We start from the raw sequence: 26,110 nt of genomic DNA, 5'->3' as shown, positions 1-26,110 counted from the left end.
TAAAGATATCTTCAATTGAATTAAAGAGATCATCAAATTATTTATACCGAGCTCTAAATTGATTATTGCGAGCAATATTTCTACTAAATTGATGCTCTCATCAAATGAATTGAAGAGAGCAATAATTGAATTAATGCGCGCATCAAATCTATTATTGCTCTCATTAATTGAATTAATGCGCGCATCAATTAAATTGAAGAGAGCAATAATTGAATTAATGCGCGCATTAAATCAATTATTGCTCTCATTAATTTAACTGATGCGCGCATTAATTCATTTGATGAGAGCAATAATTGATTTAATGCGCGCATTAATTCAATTAAAGAGAGCAATAATTGAATTGATGATATCTTCAAATAATTGAAGATATCTTCATTTATTTGAGTTTATGTTAACTTGGCGCTCCATATGTATGGTCACATATATTACCTAGAGTTTATTGGCGTCATGCTATATCAAATATTGCCGTAGAGAAATCTAGGTGTATGATTAATAGTTCTATTGCTAGTTTTGTTTTAGAGAAAGGTGGCGCTTCCATTAAACATCAGGATATAAGTGTGGAGCAAAGTAAACTATTTCTTAGTGATGGAGTTCACTTATCTCCCTTGGGCAATCATGTTTTTGTGTCAATTATGCAGGCTGCTCTAAGGCAGTTTAGTCGAGGTAATAGTTTACTTTATCCAAAGAGGTGATTTGAATGGGAACTGTTGTGGCTTTATCACTGATGGTTATGCATTTATTTGATGATTACTAATTGTGAATGATATGTGCTAATTTTTACGCTAATGGTCAAAATTCAGCCGCTGTGTTGGCGGTTGGATTTCATGCGTGAAATCCAATTGGCGCAATTTTGACAGAAAACTATTTGCTGAGGGATACTGTTGTCTCCAGGTCCCCCAGCTCTGATATGGTTTGTTGAATATTTGTGAATGCTATGCTGCCAAAAGCTTACAGGTGGTAAGATCGGCGCATAGGGTATGAGCATGCGAGTGGCATGTTAACGGTGAATGTTGTTTCAAATAAAAAGCCATGACAGTTCCGCCAATATGCTTTTGAGTATTTTTTTCAGGTCAGAGGTGGTTAAAATAAGTAAACTACCCATTAAGCTGAAATCTGTAGACATCAGCTTTATCCACGTGTATTGATTAATTTAAGTTTTAGGAATTTCGAAATAACGAGATAATTAACTCTGTTATAACGAGTTCAGATATTTTTTACTCTTTCAAAATGAGCCTAGTCGACTTTCGTAAGATTGAAAGTACGGGGGTTAAATTTAAAATCAGGGAAGGTACTAGACGCCCATAAACAGATATGACAGACGGTTTCCAAACATTTCAATCACCTTATGCCAAGCACCTAGGTGAGTACCAGAACATAAATTATGTAATCATGTGGAATTTGCGCGGCGTTTCAAATGACCGTGGGGATCCGGGTTAGAATAGGTCCTCAGTACCCCCTTGCTTGTCGTAAGAGGCGACTAAATAGGGCGGTCCTTCGGACGAGACCGCAAAAACCGATGTCTCGTGTCACAGCAGGTGTGGCACGATAAAGACCCCTCCCTGCTCAAAGGCCTTAAGTGCCGAGCATAGGCCTAAATTTTGCAGCCCTTCACCCGCAATGGTCACCATTCATACGAGAGGGACGTTAAACAATATTTAATCAATCAAATGACCATAGTGTGAGAAAAGTCTAGCAGCTTGATACATGATTCGCATATAGCCCATCCAGAAGTTGAGCGTCATGATTGAAACCTAATCGAGAATGCCTTCTAAAGATCGCCAAAAAAAAAAAAAATGTTAGACATAGTAAACGTATTTTTTATTTTATAAAAATTATAGATTTTAGCGAAAAATGAAAGATTGCAAATAAATTTCTTCTTAAAAAATCGATAGGCTATATTTACGTACTGACGATAATCCTGTATGTTTCGCAAGTAGTTAAATATTGTGAACTAAAAATAGCTTACCCTTTGGTAGCTGCAGAACTGTAGCTCTCCGAAAAAAAATTATGTTGACAGACCGGAGAGCTACAGTGCCACTCATAGTAAAAACTGTATATTTATTGCGCACGAAAAGCTGCGCTCGGTTCTAGGTTTATTTCTCCAACTTCTTACACAATGTACCCAAAAGCACGAAATGAAAAAATTCCTTAGACATTTATCAACTACTCTCGTCCCTTTACTAACCTTACAAATGTTTTAAATAGCTCTGATCAGTCTCGGAAAGTCATACGTTCGAACTTTTCGCCTATCGACAGTCATGTGTACTTGTAAGCGAGATCTCGTAAACATTTGTAAGGTTAGTAAAGGGACGAGAGTAGTTGATAAATGTTTGAGGAATTTTTTCATTTCGTGCTTTTGGGTAGATTGTGTAAGAAGTTGGAGAAATAAACCTAGAACCGAGCGCAGCTTTTCGTGCGCAATAAATATACAGTTTTTACTATGAGTGGCACTGTAGCTCTCCGGTCTGTCAACATAATTTTTTTCGGAGCTACAGTTCTGCAGCTAACCCTTTGGAACGACATGTGCAGCGTTAACGCGCGTGTGCATTGTTATCCGAAACGACGGGGACACCCCTTCATCGAATGGGTTCAAGGTGCATGGAAGGGTCAGAACAAATTCAAATGATAACTGTTTGGAGATTTACCAGATTCACAGAACGGATATAGTATTTCTTAGAATGCTATACATATGTCGGTTATCTTACAACATTCACGGCCAGCGTAATGCAACATGTGACCAGCAGTTTTATTCATTTAATTTGCCGTTGGTTTCATTTTTTTTTATCCTTTATCAATATACATTTACTTTGATATATAGCACACAAAAGTAGAAACAAGTGGCCCACAGGCCTTATCATACACCCGAGTACTAGTTAAAAATATGACTAGTCACAAGGGCTATGGAATCTAAAGAAAATTTCATGTTCTGAATATCTAAGCTAAATTCTGCAACAGTATAAAACAAGATGTGTTCTTAAAATTCCAATGCCCTCAAAAGTGCATACACTGATGAAAGGCTTTACATAATAAAATTATATGTATTTAATTAACATTAAACAATATGATTAATTTGGACCCATCCTCCAGTCAACGAAATTCACTAGCTTTTGTGCACCCTTTTCTGCGATTCCTAAGTATGCATTTAAATTTTATTCGGTATCGGCAAACTTAAAGAAGTCCTTCAAATCAACATAATAATTTTGGCACCACTCTGAAAACAAACCCTTACCCCCTATGATCATGAAATTTTCCATTTTGGTAAAGGACTACCTACTCCTAAATATCCATTTAGTTTCAATTAGTATCAATAGCATTAAAGCAGATATCATTTATATGCTTTGCACACATTCACTACATGCCAAGTTTGGCCCCACCCTGGTGTTACATGTACCCCAGGGATCCTGAAAGTTACATACGTTTAGTTTTTAGCTCGCCTGAGCTGAAAGCTCAAGTGAGCTTTTCTGGTCGCTTTTTGTCCGTCGTCTGTCTGTCTGTTAAACTTTTCACATTTTCGACTTCTTCTCCAGAACCACTGGGCCAATTTCAACCAAACATGGCCAAAAGCATCCTTGGGTGAAGGGCTTTCAAGTTTGTTCAAATGAAGGGCCATGTCCCTTTCAAAGGGGAGATAATCACAAAAATGCAAAAATAGGGTGGGGTCATTTAAAAATCTTCTTCTCAAGAACCACTGGGCCAGAAGAGCTGAAATTTACCTGAAAGCTTCCTGACATATTGCAGATTCAAGTTTGTTCAAATCATGGCCCCCGGTGGTAGGATGGGGCCACAAGGGGGGGATAAAAGTTTTACATACAAATATATATGGAAAAACTTTAAAAATCTTCTTCTCAAGAACCACTAAGCCAGAAAAGCTGAGATTTACATGAAAGCTTCCTGACATAATGCAGATTCAAGTTTGTTCAAATTATGGGCCCCTGGGGTTGGATGGGGCCACAATAGGGGATCAAAGTTTTACATACAAATATATAGGAAAAATCTTTAAAAATATTCTTCTCAAGAACCACTGAGCCAGAAAAGCTGATTTTTACATGAAAACTTTCTGACATAGTACAGATTCAAATCATGGGCCCTGGGGATAAGATGGGGCCCCAAGGGGGGATCAAAGTTTTACACACAAATATATAGGGAAAAACTTTAAAAATCTTCTTCTCAAGAACCACTAAGCCAGAAAAACTGAGATTTACATGAAAGCTTCCTGACATAATGCAGATTCAAGTTTGTTCAAATCATGGGACCCGGGGGTTGGATGGGGCCACAGTAGGGGATCAAAGTTTTACATACAAATATATATGGAAAAACTTTTAAAATCTTCTTCTCAAGAACCACTAAGCCAGAAAAGCTGAGATTTACATGAAAGCTTCCTGACATAATGCAGATTCAAGTTTGTTCAAATCATGGGCCCCTGGGGTTGGATGGGGCCACAATAGGGGATCAAATTTTTACATACAAATATATAGGAAAAATCTTCTTATCAAGAACCACTGAGCCAGAAAAGCTGATTTTCACATGAAAACTTTCTGACATAGTGCAGATTCAAGTTTGTTCAAATCATGGCCCCCGGGGGTAGGATGGGGCCACAAGAGGGATCAAAGTTTTACATACAAATATATAGTTAAAATCTTTTTCTAATAACCACTGAGTCTGAAAAGCTGGTATTTACAAGAAAACTTTCTGACATAGTGCAGATTCAAGTTTGTTCAAATCATGGCCCCCGGTGGTAGGATGGGGCCACAAGGGGGGGGGGGGGGGTCAAAGTTTTACATACAAATATAGGAAAAAGCTTTAAAAGTCTTTTTCTCAAGAACCATTGGGCCAAAGAAATTGACATTTACATGAAAGCTTTCTGACATAGTGTAGATTCAAGTTTGCAAAGGGTAGTTTGAGCCATAATAGGGACTAAGGTTTTACATGCAAATATATATGGAAAGTCTTCAGATATGGGCCAAGGTGACTCAGGTGAGCGATGTGGCCCATGGGCCTCTTGTTCTTAAAGATATGCAGGTGTAGAGAAGAATATTTTTGAACATTTTGCCCCATCCTTAAGGCCCCGGGGATGCAGAAGTCCTGCCATTTACAATTTATGCACTCCTTGTCCCAGAGATGCTTCATACCAAATTTGAAAACAATTGAAATGGTAGTTATCAAGAAGTTAAAAATATTCAATTGTTAACACACGACGGACGCCGCCGGACGACAACCTATTGCCATAGGTCACCTGAGTTTACTCAAGTAACCTAAAAACAGAACAAAGCAAATGTGTTCAAACTTAAATTGTAATATATGTGCATACTCAACATTTGAGTCTTCCCTGTCTATTTCGTCTAAACAGACTGTTTTTCAACACTATTAACTAGTTTCGTTCCAATTTTGCGTTCATTTCTTGAGTGCACATTTCATTTTAGACATGCAACATCAAATTGCTACACATAAAGGAAATCAAATTGTTGAGCCTGATGATCTTGTAATTAATTTCATTGTTAAAAAAAAATCACATTTAAAACTGGAGAGTTTTTCAGACATATTTTACAATTCAATCATATAAAAGGTTCTCAATTATAGCATTGAAACGTTGCAATATTCGATCTTTTCCATTCATATTCTTTTTATTGTACATTTCACAATTTGTGAATGTACGTAGTTTGCAGTGTAAATACATTTCTAGATTTAGTGTAGTTTAAGTGCTAGGTGTATTTTTTGGTTATTCTCTGTTAATATTAACCATATTATGTAAACCATTTCGTTTGTCCTGAAGAAGGGACCTGTCGTCCCAAAAAATTGACAATCAGGTTGTTCGTTGCAACGCACTTTGAAAAATTACGCACTTGGAAAAAAATTTCCAAGTGCATTAAATTTGGGACCAAGTCAACGCAAGTGCGTAATTTTTTCAAAGTGCGTTGCTACAAAGGGTCCATGTGTACCCATATCTTATCTGTTCGGGACAAATACAAATAGCGACAGTATGATTACTTATCAGATCGAGAAGTGAACTGCATGACGTGTGTTTTCTCAGAAATACTACTTGTTATTACACTACAATTTAAATAACAAATTTTATACTTGCTTTTGAAAAATTACCTCTGGAGTCGTCTTTAAACGTTGAAAAATGAGAATTTTGTCACATTCCCGTTGATATTTGAACAAGGCCAAGAAATATATTTGTATAGTACCAGGATACTCGAACAAACAAGATATGCAAGCATTTTCAATTTCAAAGTGACATTAAGAGTACCATTTTCACCTTTTCTTGATTCCATCCCATTGGAGGAAACATGGCCCTTCATTTGAACAAACTGAAATCCCCTCCACCCAAGGATGATTTGTGCCAAGTTTGATTGAAATTGGCCCAGTGATTCTTGAGAAGATTTTTAAAAGATGCCATAAATTTTTTACCAATTCTTGATTATCTCCACTTTAAAAAAGGGTGTGGCAATTAATTTGAACAAACTTTACAACCTATATGTATTTATGACCACCCCACCCTAGCCCCAAGTGATATGGTTTACTCTAACTTGAATTGTCAATATATATTGTCTTACATTGACATTTTTGGATTTTCTTGTCAAGTGGTTCTTGAAATAAAGATTTTTTAAACACCACACTATTTCCCAGTTACATGTCTTCGTTTGACTTTCCCTGTGGTTGAAGCCTCGTTTTATCAACCCTACGGAAGTGATACTCATTGAGGCCAATGCCGAGATGAATATAACTTCCATTAGGCTTAGATTAAAAGCCGACAATTGTTTTATCAAATTACTTTCCATTTGCACTGGGGTTTTTTTTAGAGAAAAATTCAATTTTCATGCAAAAATCATCCACAAATTGCAATGTCGATTGTGGCAAACAAATAATTTGAAAGCCATCAGAAAGGCAACTTGATGATTTGATCAACATCAAAATGATGAAATGATGGCAATATTAACCTCTCATGCAGAAATATGTTGTGAATACTGCATCTGTTTTTTCCAGGAAGAGGTCTGCTTCATTGACTGGATTTCTATGGGAAGTTGTGACTTTGTTTCATTGACTGGATTTCTATGGAAAGTTGTGAATTTGTTTCATTGACTGGATTTCTATGGGAAGTTGTGACTTTGTTTCATTGACTGGATTTCTATGGGAAGTTGTGAATTTGTTTCATTGACTGGATTTCTATGGGAAGTTGTGACTTTGTTTCATTGACTGGATTTCTATGGGAAGTTGTGACTTTGTTTCATTGACTGGATTTCTATGGGAAGTTGTGAATTTGTTTCATTGATTGGAGTTCTATGGGAAGTTTCCAGCCAATGGATGTAAAAAAACAACAACAAAAACCCATACCATATGGCCTTTTCTAAAAGGAATATTTAACACAACTCAAGATTCTTTATATTCAACAAGTTCATTATTTCTTAAATATATATAGCATTACATGTATGTCTTAAAGAAAACATGATAGCAGAACATGTGTATTTGCCGTACCCCTATAATGCAACTGTTATTTTAAAAGGAACACTTTACACAGATGTGATAATACATGTAGGACGTCCACTCTGTACAAGTAACCATGCAAGTACCCAAACATACCATGTAACAATAAATAATAAAGTCAATAACCATTTTATGACCAAAGTAAAAATAAAACTCCCTCTGGAAATTTCCAAGCTTCAGTCATAATCATATGATCACATGATAAAAGTATGACTGTCATGTGACCTGTGTTTGGTAAAATGATACACATAATGGTGATTAGTGGTCACATGCTGAAGTCACGTGTAAAGTCATACTCTATGGTAGGAATCACTGCTTGCACAAATTTTAAGAAAATCATTAGATATCTGTTTGAAGTCAAGGTTTAACAATCCCAGAAGGAAAATAATGGATGAATTTGTTCAAAGATTGCTATTCAATTAAAGAAGTATAAGCAAGACATAGTTACTAGTACCCACATCTGTCAGAGAACTGGTCTGTAGCTAAAGCTAGGTAGAGAAATGTGTTTCTACCTTACCTTGACAAAAAGTTAATAAACAAAGAACTTATCTATATATTTATGGGGAAAAAAAACCCAACTTAATATTAAACAGATCACTGATATATCCCTATAGATCTTGGGTAAGGCACTTGAAGTGCTGGGGTTTTTATTATCTATATTTATGTACTTGAAGTGCTCATGTTTTTATTATCTGTATTTATGTACTTGAAGTGCTGGGGTTTTTATTATCTGTATTTATGTACTTGAAGTGCTGGGGTTTTTATTATCTGTATTTATGTACTTGAAGTGCTCAGGTTTTTATTATCTGTATTTATGTACTTGAAGTGCTGGGGTTTTTATTATCTGTATTTATGTACTTGAAGTGCTCAGGTTTTTATTATCTGTATTTATGTACTTGAAGTGCTCAGGTTTTTATTATCTGTATTTATGTACTTGAAGTGCTCATGTTTTTATTATCTGTATTTATGTACTTGAAGTGCTCATGTTTTTATTATCTGTATTTATGTACTTGAAGTGCTGGGGTTTTTATTATCTGTATTTATGTACTTGAAGTGCTGGGGTTTTTATTATCTGTATTTATGTACTTGAAGTGCTGGGGTTTTCATTATCTGTATTTATGTACTTGAAGTGCTCATGTTTTTATTATCTGTATTTATGTACTTGAAGTGCTGGGGTTTTTATTATCTATATTTATGTACTTGAAGTGCTCAGGTTTTTATTATCTGTATTTATGTACTTGAAGTGCTCGGGTTTTTATTATCTATATTTATGTACTTGAAGTGCTGGGGTTTTTATTATCTGTATTTATGTACTTGAAGTGCTCATGTTTTTATTATCTGTATTTATGTACTTGAAGTGCTCAGGTTTTTATTATCTGTATTTATGCACTTGAAGTGCTGGGGTTTTTATTATCTGTATTTATGTACTTGAAGTGCTCATGTTTTTATTATCTGTAGTTATGTACTTGAAGTGCTGGGGTTTTTATTATCTGTATTTATGTACTTGAAGTGCTCATGTTTTTATTATCTGTATTTATGTACTTGAAGTGCTCATGTTTTTATTATCTGTATTTATGTACTTGAAGTGCTCAGGTTTTTATTATCTGTATTTATGCACTTGAAGTGCTGGGGTTTTTATTATCTGTATTTATGTACTTGAAGTGCTCATGTTTTTATTATCTGTAGTTATGTACTTGAAGTGCTGGGGTTTTCATTATCTGTATTTATGTACTTGAAGTGCTCATGTTTTTATTATCTGTATTTATGTACTTGAAGTGCTGGGGTTTTTATTATCTGTATTTATGTACTTGAAGTGCTGGGGTTTTTATTATCTGTATTTATGTACTTGAAGTGCTGGGGTTTTTATTATCTGTATTTATGCACTTGAAGTGCTGGGGTTTTTATTATCTGTATTTATGTACTTGAAGTGCTGGGGTTTTTATTATCTGTATTTATGTACTTGAAGTGCTGGGGTTTTTATTATCTGTATTTATGTACTTGAAGTGCTGGGGTTTTTATTATCTGTATTTATGTACTTGAAGTGCTGGGGTTTTTATTATCTGTATTTATGTACTTGAAGTGCTGGGGTTTTTATTATCTATATTTATGTACTTGAAGTGCTGGGGTTTTTATTATCTGTATTTATGTAGTTGAAGTGCTGGGGTTTTTATTATCTGTATTTATGCACTTGAAGTGCTGGGGTTTTTATTATCTGTATTTATGTACTTGAAGTGCTCAGGTTTTTATTATCTGTATTTATGTACTTGAAGTGCTGGGGTTTTTATTATCTGTATTTATGTACTTGAAGTGCTGGGGTTTTTATTATCTGTATTTATGCACTTGAAGTGCTGGGGTTTTTATTATCTGTATTTATGTACTTGAAGTGCTGGGGTTTTTATTATCTGTATTTATGTACTTGAAGTGCTGGGGTTTTTATTATCTGTATTTATGTACTTGAAGTGCTGGGGTTTTTATTATCTGTATTTATGTACTTGAAGTGCTGGGGTTTTTATTATCTATATTTATGTACTTGAAGTGCTGGGGTTTTTATTATCTGTATTTATGTACTTGAAGTGCTGGGGTTTTTATTATCTGTATTTATGCACTTGAAGTGCTGGGGTTTTTATTATCTGTATTTATGTACTTGAAGTGCTGGGGTTTTTATTATCTATATTTATGTACTTGAAGTGCTGGGGTTTTTATTATCTGTATTTATGTACTTGAAGTGCTGGGGTTTTTATTATCTATATTTATGTACTTGAAGTGCTGGGGTTTTTATTATCTGTATTTATGTACTTGAAGTGCTGGGGTTTTTATTATCTGTATTTATGTACTTGAAGTGCTGGGGTTTTTATTATCTGTATTTATGTACTTGAAGTGCTCAGGTTTTTATTATCTGTATTTATGTACTTGAAGTGCTGGGGTTTTTATTATCTGTATTTATGTACTTGAAGTGCTCAGGTTTTTATTATCTGTATTTATGTACTTGAAGTGCTCAGGTTTTTATTATCTGTATTTATGTACTTGAAGTGCTCAGGTTTTTATTATCTGTATTTATGTACTTGAAGTGCTGGGGTTTTTATTATCTGTATTTATGTACTTGAAGTGCTGGGGTTTTTATTATCTATATTTATGTACTTGAAGTGCTGGGGTTTTTATTATCTGTATTTATGTACTTGAAGTGCTGGGGTTTTTATTATCTATATTTATGTACTTGAAGTGCTGGGGTTTTTATTATCTGTATTTATGTACTTGAAGTGCTCGGGTTTTTATTATCTGTATTTATGTACTTGAAGTGCTCAGGTTTTTAATATCTGTATTTATGTACTTGAAGTGCTGGGGTTTTTATTATCTGTATTTATGTACTTGAAGTGCTGGGGTTTTTATTATCTATATTTATGTACTTGAAGTGCTCAGGTTTTTATTATCTGTATTTATGTACTTGAAGTGCTCAGGTTTTTATTATCTGTATTTATGTACTTGAAGTGCTCAGGTTTTTATTATCTGTATTTATGTAGTTGAAGTGCTGGGGTTTTTATTATCTGTATTTATGTACTTGAAGTGCTCATGTTTTTATTATCTGTATTTATGTACTTGAAGTGCTGGGGTTTTTATTATCTGTATTTATGTACTTGAAGTGCTCAGGTTTTTATTATCTGTATTTATGTACTTGAAGTGCTCAGGTTTTTATTATCTGTATTTATGTACTTGAAGTGCTGGGGTTTTTATTATCTGTATTTATGTACTTGAAGTGCTGGGGTTTTTATTATCTGTATTTATGTACTTGAAGTGCTGGGGTTTTTATTATCTGTATTTATGTACTTGAAGTGCTGGGGTTTTTATTATCTGTATTTATGTACTTGAAGTGCTGGGGTTTTTATTATCTATATTTATGTACTTGAAGTGCTGGGGTTTTTATTATCTGTATTTATGTACTTGAAGTGCTGGGGTTTTTATTATCTATATTTATGTACTTGAAGTGCTGGGGTTTTTATTATCTGTATTTATGTACTTGAAGTGCTCGGGTTTTTATTATCTGTATTTATGTACTTGAAGTGCTCAGGTTTTTAATATCTGTATTTATGTACTTGAAGTGCTGGGGTTTTTATTATCTGTATTTATGTACTTGAAGTGCTGGGGTTTTTATTATCTATATTTATGTACTTGAAGTGCTCAGGTTTTTATTATCTGTATTTATGTACTTGAAGTGCTCAGGTTTTTATTATCTGTATTTATGTACTTGAAGTGCTCAGGTTTTTATTATCTGTATTTATGTACTTGAAGTGCTGGGGTTTTTATTATCTGTATTTATGTACTTGAAGTGCTCATGTTTTTATTATCTGTATTTATGTACTTGAAGTGCTGGGGTTTTTATTATCTGTATTTATGTACTTGAAGTGCTCAGGTTTTTATTATCTGTATTTATGTACTTGAAGTGCTCAGGTTTTTATTATCTGTATTTATGTACTTGAAGTGCTGGGGTTTTTATTATCTCTATTTATGTACTTGAAGTGCTGGGGTTTTTATTATCTGTATTTATGTACTTGAAGTGCTGGGGTTTTTATTATCTGTATTTATGTACTTGAAGTGCTGGGGTTTTTATTATCTGTATTTATGTACTTGAAGTGCTGGGGTTTTTATTATCTGTATTTATGTACTTGAAGTGCTGGGGTTTTTATTATCTGTATTTATGTACTTGAAGTGCTGGGGTTTTTATTATCTGTATTTATGTACTTGAAGTGCTCAGGTTTTTATTATCTGTATTTATGTACTTGAAGTGCTGGGGTTTTTATTATCTGTATTTATGATTCCTCTACAGATAACAACAGGTTACACATTTATGGTTCTGATTAAAATGCATACATAGCGCATTAAATAGTCACATACATCTGACTCCAATTACACTGAAATATTTTATTTTGAAATGTCACATATCATGAAATGATGAAAGCAATTCCCCAACCATATTTTTTTCCTTCTCTTTACATTAGAAAGTTAGTTATTTTGAAATGAAGTATATTGAATTATCTCATAATTAAATTTGCAGCCCACTGAGTTGATAATGAGTTGCTTTCACAACAGTTACATTTCCTGCATATTGATTGTTATTGTGGTTGGTAAGTTTGTAATCATTCAGGTAGATAGGTGTCTCTAGTAGACTAGAATTTTCACTTTTCCCACACTCCTTCTCTAAAGACTCCACACAATCAAGACTCTGGTACAATTCCTATTTTATTTCTGTAACTATCTGAGTGTGCTAAACCAAAATAACAACTTCCATCAAGGAACATGCATGAATTTACTTCTTATAAAATTACGCCGTTTAGTATAGATTAATTTGAAAGTATTTCAGTTGAAAATTTAATTTTCATCTTTATAAACAGACTTGCGCAGCTTCTACGAATTTCTATTCTGCCATGTTTTGTAGGTGTGTCTCTCTCAGCGAATCAGAAATGATACATGTATCTGTTTCTCGCTAAGCTTCACCATAAAATCACAAATATGAAATAGGGATCCTACCAGACTCTGACTCGAGCAAAGTCTCAAGAGCGAGAGTCTGGGGAAAGCGAGACTAGACCACCAGTTCTTTATCCGAGATGTTTTCATTGCATTATAATAAGAATTTAATTCCAGAGGGGGGCTTGTTGTTCATTGACTGCAATTAAATTCAACATGGTAGTAGGAAAATATGTCACAGTTCTGAAAACACACACTGCAGCATTGAGAATTCTGATGCTGATTATCATTAACTAAGCTCAACATACATTTATAGTACAGACATGAAGTAGACAACTTGACTGATTTTCACTTTATTTCCTGTACAGCATGTTTACATATTGATAAATAATTTAGTTGAAGTTTGCATAGGTTTATTAGAATGGGATCAAAATCAAAACTTTACTTGATAGAGAGATATTGGCTGCCACCAGAATTACACATACCAGATTTTTTCAACAGTCACTTTAATCTTTAAAAACAAGAGAGAAAAAATAGAAGTCTAACATGGAATTTTTCAATGTATGGAGGTCAGATTAAATTAGAATTCACAATGCTGCAGTATTTTCAGAATTGTGACATATTTTGTGAAAATGTCTACCACCTTCCATAATATTTCACACACACACACACACGTAAAGGATACACATGGACCCCGAGGTCTCCACCTCCATCAGCTACCATCTGTATAATCTTCTTCATCACGTCAGCGTGTCTATCAAAATAATCACAGTACCAATAGTATTCACAGATGTCTAAATTCATTCACCTATCATAATATACATATACTATGTAGTAAATTAAGACATTCATACATGACAAAAGATTGATATTCTGAATGAATAAATACACAAACTTATCATGATATCAACCATTATGTATACTCTTTTGACAGTTCCTAGACATTTTAAAATAACTATTTTTCACTGGATGAATTTCCATTGCCCATAAAAGTAATTTTGATGATCTATGCAATATGTACAATATTTCATGACAATAAACAAAACTCTTTCTGACTTGCAAGGGTGAACTGATGCCATAGGAGGCCCTGGTAAATTAGGGTGGCTTTCCATGGTAACTGTTTTCTTTGCATGGTCTTGGCTGAAGTCTTCATACATTTGTTCCACAGTGAGGGGTTTGCGATTCTGAAAATAAATGCCACAGTAGCACCTTACAAAATTTCCATGATAATAAACAAACTTGTTTGTAAATGTTTCTGTAAATTTTCAATAATATGTCTCCTGATGAAGGAATGGGATTGCAGATTTGTGACCCACCTCATCATATCCAAACAGCCACAACCTTGGGGTCTGGTAGTACTTGTCGTATGTGATATTGAGATCATAAGTTCTGGTCTGTAGTATCCCACTTTCTACACCTGCATTCTCCGAGTCCTGTCCACTAATACTAGAGGGATCAAGGACAGCCTGTAAATAGCAGTGCATAGATAACAATACAGCCTGTAAATAGTGGTATGTGGATTACAGCATGTAAATAGTGGCATATGGATTACATACAGTTTGTAAATAGTGGCATGTGGATTACATATAGCCTGTAAACAGTGGCATGTGGATTACACACAGCCTATAAACAGTGGCATGTGGATTACACACAGCCTGTAAATAGTGGTGTGTGGATTACAGCCTGTAAACAGTGGCATGTGGATTACAGCCTGTAACAAGTGGCATGTGGATTACATACTGTAAATAGTGGTGTTTGGATTACAGCCTGTAAACAGTGGTGTGTGGATTACAGTATGTAAATGGTGGCATGTGGATTACAGCCTGTAAATAGTGGTGCGTGGATTACAGCCTGTAAACTGTGGTGTGTGTGGATTACAGCCTGTAAATAGTGGTATGTGTGTGGATTACAGTCTGTAAACAGTCATGTGTGGATTACAGTATGTAAACAGTTGTGTGTGGATTACAGCCTGTAAATAGTGGTGTATGGATTACAGCTTGTAAATAGTGGTGTATGGATTACAGTATGTAAACAGTGGTATGTGGATTACAGCCTGTAAAAAGTGGCATGTGGATTACAGCCTGTAAACAGTGGGATGTGGATTACAGCCTGTAAATAGTGGGATGTGGATTACAGCATGACATCTATATGTATTGTCATTATGATATCTAGATGTACATTACATTGAATAATGACAAAGCTTGTTGGTCAGTGTGCACATTTTTTTTTACATTTGATAACTTGAACTTTTAATCCCCAAAAAGATTTCCAAAGGTTTGATATGCCTGAGTTATCAAGAGCCATTTATAATTTTAAAAGTACAGATTACATTGTCTTCCTCTTCCAACATTCCACTCTGTTCAAATGCCTCCATATCCATTGCCTCTTCATCATCATCTTCATCGTCATCATCATCAGTCTTTTTTAATTCCTCTGATGATATTGACCCCTTCTCCTGGAAGTGTACAGTAAAATCACTGAAGTTCTATTCTGCGATGTACATATGTACTATGACTTTGAAGACTATTACACAACTGTAAACTGTGTAACTAGTACCAAAGAATACAGTAAAACACAGTTACAGCAATCACACTTATAATGAATTCATGCTAACAGTGAAAGTGATTTCATTCCCTGAAGTTTTAAAACATAATATGAACTTATTGAATACAATGAATTATGTTAAAAGTGAATCAAAATTTTTTGTCCCAAGCACTTCCTTACAAGCCTATTTTACTGTACATGTATACGGGGACCAATTTTCATAGAGTGACAGGATTTTACTGTTTTGTTGTCATGTAATGTTATGGATATCTGCATATTGAAATACCATATAAATGTGTATTTTGTTAAAATTTAAAAAATCTGGGATAAGGCTACCCACAAAAACAGCCACCTATAAAATATAAGGATTCCGCAGCACACACATCACAGACGCAAGGAATGAAACATTTACTGCTCCGTCACAAAATAATAACACACCAGTAACCTATTTATTGAAATATTACCAGTTTCCTACAAACAGGCCTAAGAATTAGGTGAAAACTGAATTTCTGAGCCTTGACCAACGTAGCTAAACATGTAATACCATACATAACAACACTAAAAATGCATTCAGTAAAACTGATTATGTTAGTGGACATTGATATTTTTTGTACTGAATCATTTACTTCTAACAGGTTTTGGGGCTAAAATAAACCTTTATGATACCAAGTCCTTAATGAATCAAATTTAACACAGACTGACCTTGCTGTCAAGGGTCATTTCCTGCACTGCATCCTGAATGGAGGTTGTGTTTGAATCTACAAAGCAATCAATGAGCTATGAAAATTGAACAAAAAAAACCTTTGATAATCTGCTCTTTCACTTCAAATGTATAAGGGCTGTTCGATATGTAATGTGTGTTGTACGATTTCTCAAAAGCGTTCGACTCAAATAGTGAAATGAACATTACATCCCTTCAAAGTATTCTCCGCAGTTTGAAATACATAATTTCAATATCTGAATCCATTTCTGATGTGTGTCATGGTACGCTGATTTAGGTAGACCTTTGAGGTACTGACTGATGGCTGAGTCAAGGGCTTGTCGGGACTTGTAATGACAACTTAAGAACTTTTTAAATAAGTTTTGGAAAAAGAAAAAAGTTGCATGGGGCTAGATCTGGAGAGTATGGTAGGTGTGGCAAGATGGTAACCTTCTCCGACTTCAAAAATTGCTTCACAAGCTCAGATGTATGTGATGGAGCATTATCATGAAGCAGACGAACATGCCTAAATCCTGACACAGGGCATCGTTTATGATAATATTTCTTGAGCTTTTTTAGTATAACATCTCGGTAATACTGACCTGTAACACTTTTGCCCTTCAGCAGCGGAATTTGTCCGGCTATACCATCACATGAGAAGAATATGCAATAAAGAACCTTCTTTGTGCTTATGGTTCTTTTGGCAACTACAGGCCTTCTACCGTGTTTAGTTAGCAATATTTTGGTTCCAATTTTTTCTTACTGGTTTGAAATAGTGAACCCATATTTCGTCACCAGTAACAATGTTTGCAAATTGTCTTTGATTGAATTTGGGAAACATTTTGAGCAATTGCTTAGCAGTTTGTACTTGTACCCGTTTTTGGTCATCTGTCAATATATGCGGTATCCATCTGGCATAAATCTTTCATACTTTCAAAATATGCATCAAAATAAAATGCACCCGCGATAGCGATATGCCAACAGTTTTGGCAATATCAGTATCTGACTTCACTTTCAATTATTTTCCTGACTTATGAGACATTTGCCTTGCCTGTTACAGTCACAGGTCAGCCAGAATTTGCTGCATCTTTGACAGACTCTGTGCCAGTCAGAAATTTCTTTCTCCATCTACGAACTGTCTCATAAGATACCTTATCAGACCCATAAACTTCTCCCAATTCAGTAAAAATCTGCATTACCGAATGACCGAGTTTTGTGCGAACTTTTATATAAGCTCTTATTTCTTAATATTCGCAACCTGTTTCCCAACCATTTTTACAACAGTGGTCAACGACTGGCTCTATTGAAATGACTATAAGTTTAAAACTATGTGGAGCTGAAGGCTCGTGTTTATACCATTGGAAAGGTATCGAATAGAGCTATTCAAGAGTATCATCATCCATGAAATCGTGCACAGCGTTATCGCGCTGTGGTACAATACACATTACATATCGAATAACCCTCGTACATTTGTATATGCAATTTGTTCTTATTAATAATCTGTTCTCAAATGCAGGAATTGCAAAGAATTTCAAATGTACCTAATGGCAGTTCATGTTAGTAAATATTATGATTCACTATCTGAGTAAACTTTGATTTTAAAAATGCCTTTATGTAAGAATATATTCCCTGTTTATTGTCAGTACTGGTTCGACATAATTCTTTTGCCAAAAAGTGAAGAATTGAACTTTTAAGTAGCTATGCCATGCACACCTCAAAATGACTATGCAGTCGATCTTATGATAAACCAACTCCCATTTCTTCATATTCTATTTACCTGGGAAATGATGCGTATCAATTTACCTGGAATGATGTGTATTCTATCACTAATTACCTGAGAAATGAATTCTATTGCTCTCTGTTTACCTGGGATATGATGTGTATTTACCTGGGATATGATGTGTATCCTATCTCTTTCTATCTACCTGGATATGATGTGTATTTACCTGGGAAATGATGCATATCCACTCACTCTCTATTTACCTGGGATATGATGCATATCCACTCACTCTCAATTTACCTGTGATATGATGCATATACACTCACTCTCTATTTACCTGGGAAATGATGAGTATCTACTCACTCTCTATTTACCTGGGAAATGATGCGTATCCACTCACTCTGTATTTACCTGGGAAATGATGTGTATCCACCCATCCTCCGTCTTCATCATCTGCCTCTATAATCTTCTCCTGTTCTTCTTTATGACTGTCCACTTGTTTCACCCTTTTATAACACGGCACTGTAACACAGCAATACGATATTACATGTATGATATAAACATATGATACAATAACATAAACATATCATGCTGTAACATACGAATATGATACGGTAACAATATATAAATATTGCATGTAAAATTACTGGATTCAATTAAAAAATTAATGCACTTTTTAAAAATTTTCATAAACATTTCAACCATGTAAATATTCTGTTATGTAGCAAATAAGTAAACAGACACTATATGCATATCATATGAATTGAAAAAATTGATAAAGACTTTTTTGTTTTCCACTATTTTCTGTTTAAGTAATGATGGATAACTTAATTGTGCATTTGTATGTTGATCTGTCCTGAACTTTTAGGTATATACTTAAATATATCTGGGTTAGAGTCTCCAACAGACTCCCTTACGTGTATATGTATTTCATCTGAGATAATCTACAGCAATTTATACTTTGTATCAGGGCTGTTGTTGAATTGATAGAGGAGATGTACTACCGTTTCTGGTTATAAGGAATTGTTTGTCCTTGGGGAGGTAGGGTTTCACTTTGGACTCGTCACCTGTTGACCATTGCCAGGTGGGGCAGTGGTGCACTAAGTGGTCTCCTGCTGCCACAAACTGAAAAATAAAGCCTCGCCTATTGTCATGGATACTAAATCTACATTTTTACATCAAATAAAATTGCATTTTTGTTCAAACTTAACCTATGAAGTTCATTTACTGAAATTTCCAATGTTTTTGTCTCTGATGTTTTTACAAATTGTAATGATATCTACTTCCCCAAGAATGTGCTCCAGTTGCCATATGAATTTTGATAAATATATAGAGCCAAATATATATAGGGACAACCATACCTGTTAACGAGTATCATTAGGACCATCAGGAGAGAGGCACTGAATAATGACCTAAATTGTCTCGCATATTTAAACATAAAGAGCTAGGGGCTCTAAAGGTGAAAATCTGCCCCATATTTACATATTTTTTCATATTCAATCAATACACTTGACACTATTTTATCATTACTCTTGACCATTTGGTTATTCCATATATAGACATATTTTCGGGAAATCTTGTATCAATGGTGTCACATACATCCGCTATTGTGACATTGTTTTCACAAATATCATTTTTAAAAATGTAATATATCGATCATATTAATTAACTCCCATGCATAAGCAAAGACAATCAATATTTCATCTTTGTCATCATAGCCATTTGTTCAGAGTGTGTGGTTCTAATGTTAGCTTTGGAAAAAGGTTTTTAAAGTTTTTGCATTAAGCTCAAATAGAACTTTTGTTCAAAAAGCTGGACTATTGAAATGGAATTTACCTCTTCAGGGGTGATCACTCCTGTCTCTTTAAACTTGGATTCCTGAAATACAGAAATGTGGAAATAAACAAGGAAATTAAGTTCTTTAGTTAAAGATAAAGCATTACATCCTGGTGGTGCCTTCACTGGTCTACAAGGAAACACATTAAAATAGGCTTAGAATGATGCCCAATGGTTTGAAATTCAAATATATATGCATTTTTTAAAGAATAAACAGTTTTTTAATTTCATTTTCATTAAAGGGTATACACAATTGTAACAGGTAGGGAGAAAATGCAGCAGACCAGACCAAGATTCAAACCTAACGCTTGGTCTGTTGTATTTTCACCCTTCCTGTTACATTTGGTGCCGTAGACCAGCCCCTGGAACTGACAGGTGAAAATACCTGCCAGGGGATAAAGATCCTGGGTTGATGTCTTCAAGGTGTGAAGACATTTAAAGAGGGAGGAATATGGCCATCAGATGGGGACCAGGGGTTGATCACTGGCGGCCAGAAGGCTCAGTTGGTAGAGCACCTGACTGGAGATTCAGGGGCCAGGATATGAAACTTGGTCTGGTCCATTGCATTTTCTCACTTCCTGTTACACAATGTTGTTTACATTTGACAAAAACTGAACTCTATTCAATGATTACTGTAAACCAACTTTTATTTGTGACTACTTTATTTTGCAATTTTTAAATGATCCCACCCTACTTTTGCATTTTTAAAAATTATTTCCCTTTTTGACTAAACTCAAATCCCCTTTACCTAAGGATGATTTGTATCAAGTTTGACTCAAATTGGTCCAGTGGTTCTGGAGAACAAGCTAATCCTATATAACGGTCAGCCGGGTTCGATCACCAGTGGCCAGATAGCTCAGTTGGTAGAGCACCTGACTAGAGAATTCAGGGAGCCCGGGTTCAAATCCTGGTCTGGTCCACTGCATTTTCTCCCTTCCTTTTACACCTATATATCAGCATGTAAAACTTTGATCCGCAAATGTGGCCCCACCCTACCCTCGGGGACCATGATCTGAATTTTTTTAAAAAAAATCTAGTCTATACCAGGTCCAGTCCAAAGACTATTTCTAGTCTACCTACGTAGCTATTATTAGCTACGTAGGTATTTAAACCTACTTAAAGTAGCTACTTCTAACTACTTTCACCTGTTTTTGAAAATTTAAATAAATAATAATTAAGGCGCATCTTTTAAACAGTTCAGTCGTTTTATGTATCATGTTGTGCATGTGCACAGCAAAACTTCGGAGTGTAAATTTGAATACTTTACGAGGGTGGGGAATGCAAAGGAAATGCATGAAAATTCGCCCCAAAAACCTTTCATGTAAAAATGCATGAAGGTAAACTTTAAAATTAATACAGATTTGTAAGACATTCTACACTTTTTATCAAGTAGTTTTGATCCTAAGCTCCTAGAAAATGAAACTGGGTGCTGTTATTTATGCAAATATGAAAGGTTAGAAAATAAACATTTTTGCATTTTTGTCCAATATTTTTGTGGTATTCATCGTCAGTGTAAGTGAATCAAGAAATTTGGTACACACCATCTTGCGCCGTTCCTGCATTTGGCCACGAAATGCAAGTAAAGGAAAAAGTAGGTAAAAATAGCTACCTGGAGTAGGTTTAAATACCTACGTAGCTATAAGTACCTACGTAGGTAGAAATAGTATTTAGACTGGACCTGTATACCAGGAAGCTTTCACTCAAATCTCCAGTCTCATAGCCAGGAGGTTCTTAAGTTGAGAAGATTTTTAAAGATTTTCCCTATATATTCACATGTAAAACTTTGATCCCCTATTGTGGCCCCAACATATCCCCTGGGGTCATGATTTTAACAACTTGAATCTCCACTACTGTATATCAGGTTTTTTCCGCGTCATGTTTTTTCCGCGAATCAGAACCTAAATTAGTGTATTAAATTTACGCGAATCAAATTTTCACTATTTCAAAGTCATCATGAAAATATAATTCACGATTATTTAAACTTATAAAAGAAGCCAGCTTGTGAAAGTATAACTCTTAATTTCTAATGAAAAAATTCACACAGTGAACCGATTTACACGATTTCTGAGTTACTGATCACACAACGATTTTGCACTTTTCTATACACTATAGTAAATAAGCAACTTACTGCTGTATGTGACTGTAATAATCTACCCCAAGGCGTTACCCTATTGTACTTGTATTAAACGACCACCTATCTAACGCGATCAACGACCGTGATTTTTACATTTCCGTGTGATTTCACGTTACCTTTATTCAACGACTGTACATTTTTCGATTATAACGCAATTCCTACTTTCGATTTCAGTCGAGTATGACTATTCTGGGAATCATCGCCCCTAACACTTTCGTTTTAAAACGCACGAGTAATAGTTAGTTTTTTTTTAGTTTAGTTTAAACAATATTTATTCGTAAATAATTCGATAATGTTTACAAACAATGTCTTATACATGAAATAGATTGTGAAACAAGCCAAAAGGCTTATAGTATTGCTAATACTACACTGTACGAGTAATAGTTCGGCTGTGATCTTGTTTAGTCGACACACTAACTCAGTTATTATACTCAAGCCATCAACTGGTTGACGTATAACCAACATATGGTCGGATGAGGTTGATTAACAAAACCCGAGTTGTTGTTTATTTAAATCAAGAATCGGGGAATCAAGGCCGTTGTTTTTATAGTTGTGAATTTCGACAGACTTTGAGATGTGCGTGGTAGATCGGTCGTATATCTTCATCATAAAAGCAAACTTTGTATCAAATTTACGCGGATTTATTTTCCGTGTTTCGGAAATCGTCGCGAACAAAGCGGAAATTGGATACACGCGGAAAAAACCTGATATACAGTATATCAGAAAGCTTTCATGTAAATTTCAACTTTTCTGGCCCAGTGGTTCTATATTTACAACTCCTATTCATTACATGCAAAGTGATGTCACAACCTCCTCTAAGGCTCTCAATGGATGTAAAAGCTCAGGTATGATAAAATAAATGGCAGAATACAACAAATAAAATAGATGGCATGGGATTTAGATGAAAGTATTGAAAGACATAAGTAGAATTACCCTGATGAGATATTCGCAGAAATTCCTTCAGTAAAGTTGGTTTATACCCCGTGAATCGGTAATGAAGCAGGCAGCCCCCTGTTTGTTTACATGATTTGTTGCGAAACTTTACATATTGTGCCGTTACCTATTTTCGATAGTATCCTAATTTCGATAGATTATTATTTTTAACGATCATTCGATATTGTAATGTCATTTTTCGGAACGTTTTTTCCCAAAATCAGCGTCAGTAACAAGAAGTGTCAGATAGCCAAAAAGATCGAGAATTACGCTTTTCAAAGAGGTAAGACTACAATTCTGTATGCATCTTTTCTGAAAACGCCATTTTTCCCAATGCCAAAAAAACCACAATAAAAATCTGATTATTTCCCGTCGAAAACAGCGTCCTATTCACCTATGCTGTCGTCTGATAATAAAACTCAATGCTGTGTTCTAAAAATAGATAAGCCTCTCTTTGGGTGAACTATCGGTTCAAGAGAACAGTATGGAAACGCATTATAGTTATAATACCATACGCTTTTAAAATAAATCTCTGTTTTAAAATTTGTTTTTATTGATTTCTTGTTTATTTCTTTGCAGATATTTTCCAGAGAGGAAATTATAAGAATGATGATCCAGAGGCCTTGGCCAATGCTTTCCAGTCGGTAAAATGTGGAATGAGTGTCCATGCTGAATTGTTACTGCCAAATGTTTCCAAGTCCCCTAGACAACTTTAAAATATGATAAATGGGCGTAATAACATTGGGGCGTGTGTCTTCAGGACCTTCACCACTTTTTAAAAATTGTTTGAAGTTGCTTTATTTGTTCATTATTAAATGTAATCAATTTGGTCGAAAAAATAAAAATAAAAGAATCATTCTATTTAATGTTGTTTTAACACTAACAGCGTGCCATACTTACTATCGAAAATAGGTGACGTCAGTCAAAACAAATTTGATTATGGCGGATCTAACGAAAGTTGAAATGCTACCTGGATTTTGATAGTTTTAAACAAAAAACAGCATATATTATTTAGATAGAGTTAATTGATTAGAAAAGATAAAATTCAGGTGAGAAATAATTCCTGAATATATTAAATATGTAAAAATAGTACTGCACTATCGAAAACCGGTGACACCAGGATATATTATTCTCACATTATCACCAGTGTGAGATAGACTTTACCCATGTGAGACAGCCATGTGAGATTTTTCTGTCTCACACTGCTGCGACGTCATTTGATTGTGACGTCATATATTTTCTATGATTTACGTTACACGGTGAAGATTTACAGTACACGATGAAGCAAAAATATGTTGCATTGTTATCTTTAAATTTTAATGTATATAGCTTTCTGTTGGACAACCTTGGGTTTTTTAGTTTACACTTACAGTGTAAACCATTTTCGGGTATGCTCTTTCTGCCTATCTAATTAGTTTTTGCATCGAATTTCAAATAAGGATTTTGATAATTTAGAATTTTCTCAAAGCTCCTAAATTTATGCACTAAACTGTAGGTAAAATGTGAGAAAAATAATCCTTCATTATTAACTCGTGTGGGATAGGGGAATTCCACCTCTGGAACAAGATTCGCTGTCTAGGACTCGGCAAAGCCTCGTCCTAGACTGCGAATCTTGTCCCCTCGGTGGAATTTCCCTATCCCACACTCGTACTAATGAAGGATTCTATTAGTATCTCACAAGTGGTCATCTCTAAAGCTTACAGAAGGTACAAACTGACTAATCAGAATGACTTATGAGGGTGATCAGTGGGAAATTACACATTTTGGATAAATTATTGGTTCTGTAAAAATATAATTTCATTCTAGAAGGGGGAGGGGGGGGTATGTACATAAGACCTCATATACCAGCTGTATCCACACTCAGGTCAGGTGCTTGTGATAACATAAATCCTTTATGCGACGAGCGCGCCTATGCATTCTTAATTTTTATATATAGGCGTATATGTTTCTGATAATAACATCAGGCCAAATGTACTACAATGTACTTATTTTTCAAATCTTCTTGGCCTCGCTATAGAGTCCGTTTTCGTCAATGACTGATTGTCACGCGCATGGTCGAGGTCTGCTGTCAAAGTACGTAGTCTCACGTGCTCATCGATTCTTACACACTTCTAAGCCATATGAAAACATCGAAACTTACCTTCAATACAGGTGTGAACTTCTCAGCAACACTAAGAGCTGATCCTTTCACTGCGTTAATCACATTCTGCATTTTTTTGACAATAAATATTATTGTATGAGGAACCTCCTTCTCAACCGGAAACACTGTACAATATACAACTTCTTCACAGAAGAGTTCGAAAGGCGCGTGGATCATTAGGAGTGGAAATATGGTCTGTCGAACAGTTGCTCTGCATAAATGCGACAGATTCACATTACAGATATATATATATATATATATATGAAATTTGGTCATTTCACCTTAATATCTTTTTAAAATATGTGTGCATTTTTTCTAATTGACGATTTTCTTGAAGATTAACAAATATAATGTTTTATTTTCATAAGCACATTTTTATTTTAGAAATTTGAGCGTTTACACGAATCTTCTCATTTATTAGATATTTATTTCATGCATGAAATCACAACAAAATTTGGATTCATAAGATTTCTTATTTGCAACAATTTAAAACACATTTGTTATTATTTCAGAAAAACGCCAACAATTCATATAAAATAAATGAGAACTTTTAAGACACAAACTATTTCACAGGAATGTTGATAGTCAGTTTGACAATAATCGTATCATAAATGCTATGTTCAAACAATAGTCAAGGTTGTGTAAAGTCTGGTAATTCTTGCACTCATTTATTTAGAATTGAATTTTATGTTTGTGCCAAGGGTATAATTTATGTCCCTCTTTATTTGATTTTTTAGATAAATAATTTATCATAGAATTCAAGTTAATTACAAAATAGTTTGTGCTTCATTCTACAAATACTTGATTTGATTTGAACGTACTTTTATTGTATATACATGTACATGTAATACATACAAAGGGACCAGAAGTAACATGTAATATATACAAAAGGATCAGAAGCAACATGTAATATATACAAAATGATTAGAAGCAACATGTCATATATACAAAAGGACCAGAAGTAACATTTAATATACACAAAAAGGATTAGAAGCAACATGTAATATATACAAAATGATTAGAAGCAACATGTAATATATACAAAAGGATTAGAAGCAACATGTGATATATACAAAATGATTAGAGGCAACATGTAATATATACAAAATGATTAGAAGCAAGTTCGTAGGAGCCACAGGAACATAATGGAGAATCAACAATATT

General features: G+C 34.6%; 1 protein-coding gene across 1 annotated transcript; it reads right to left on the bottom strand.

Moving 5' to 3' along the window:
- Positions 1-7,374: 7,374 nt before the first annotated feature.
- LOC125658199 (ubiquitin-like-conjugating enzyme ATG3) lies at positions 7,375-25,107 on the bottom strand. Its single transcript, XM_048889366.2, has 10 exons — positions 24,947-25,107; positions 19,740-19,781; positions 18,908-19,028; positions 18,315-18,425; positions 16,186-16,241; positions 15,269-15,394; positions 14,256-14,405; positions 13,996-14,123; positions 13,625-13,693; positions 7,375-7,829 (listed from the first exon to the last, which is right to left on the bottom strand). The coding sequence occupies exons 1-10, from the start codon at positions 25,016-25,018 to the stop codon at positions 7,748-7,750; spliced, it is 957 nt and encodes a 318-aa protein (XP_048745323.1). The 5' UTR covers positions 25,019-25,107; the 3' UTR covers positions 7,375-7,747.
- Between the last annotated feature and the right edge of the window lie 1,003 nt (positions 25,108-26,110).

Source organism: Ostrea edulis, chromosome 9 (genome assembly GCF_947568905.1).
Source record: "Ostrea edulis chromosome 9, xbOstEdul1.1, whole genome shotgun sequence".
Classification (NCBI taxonomy): domain Eukaryota; kingdom Metazoa; phylum Mollusca; class Bivalvia; order Ostreida; family Ostreidae; genus Ostrea; species Ostrea edulis.
This window is presented reverse-complemented; position numbering and strand designations above follow the sequence as displayed.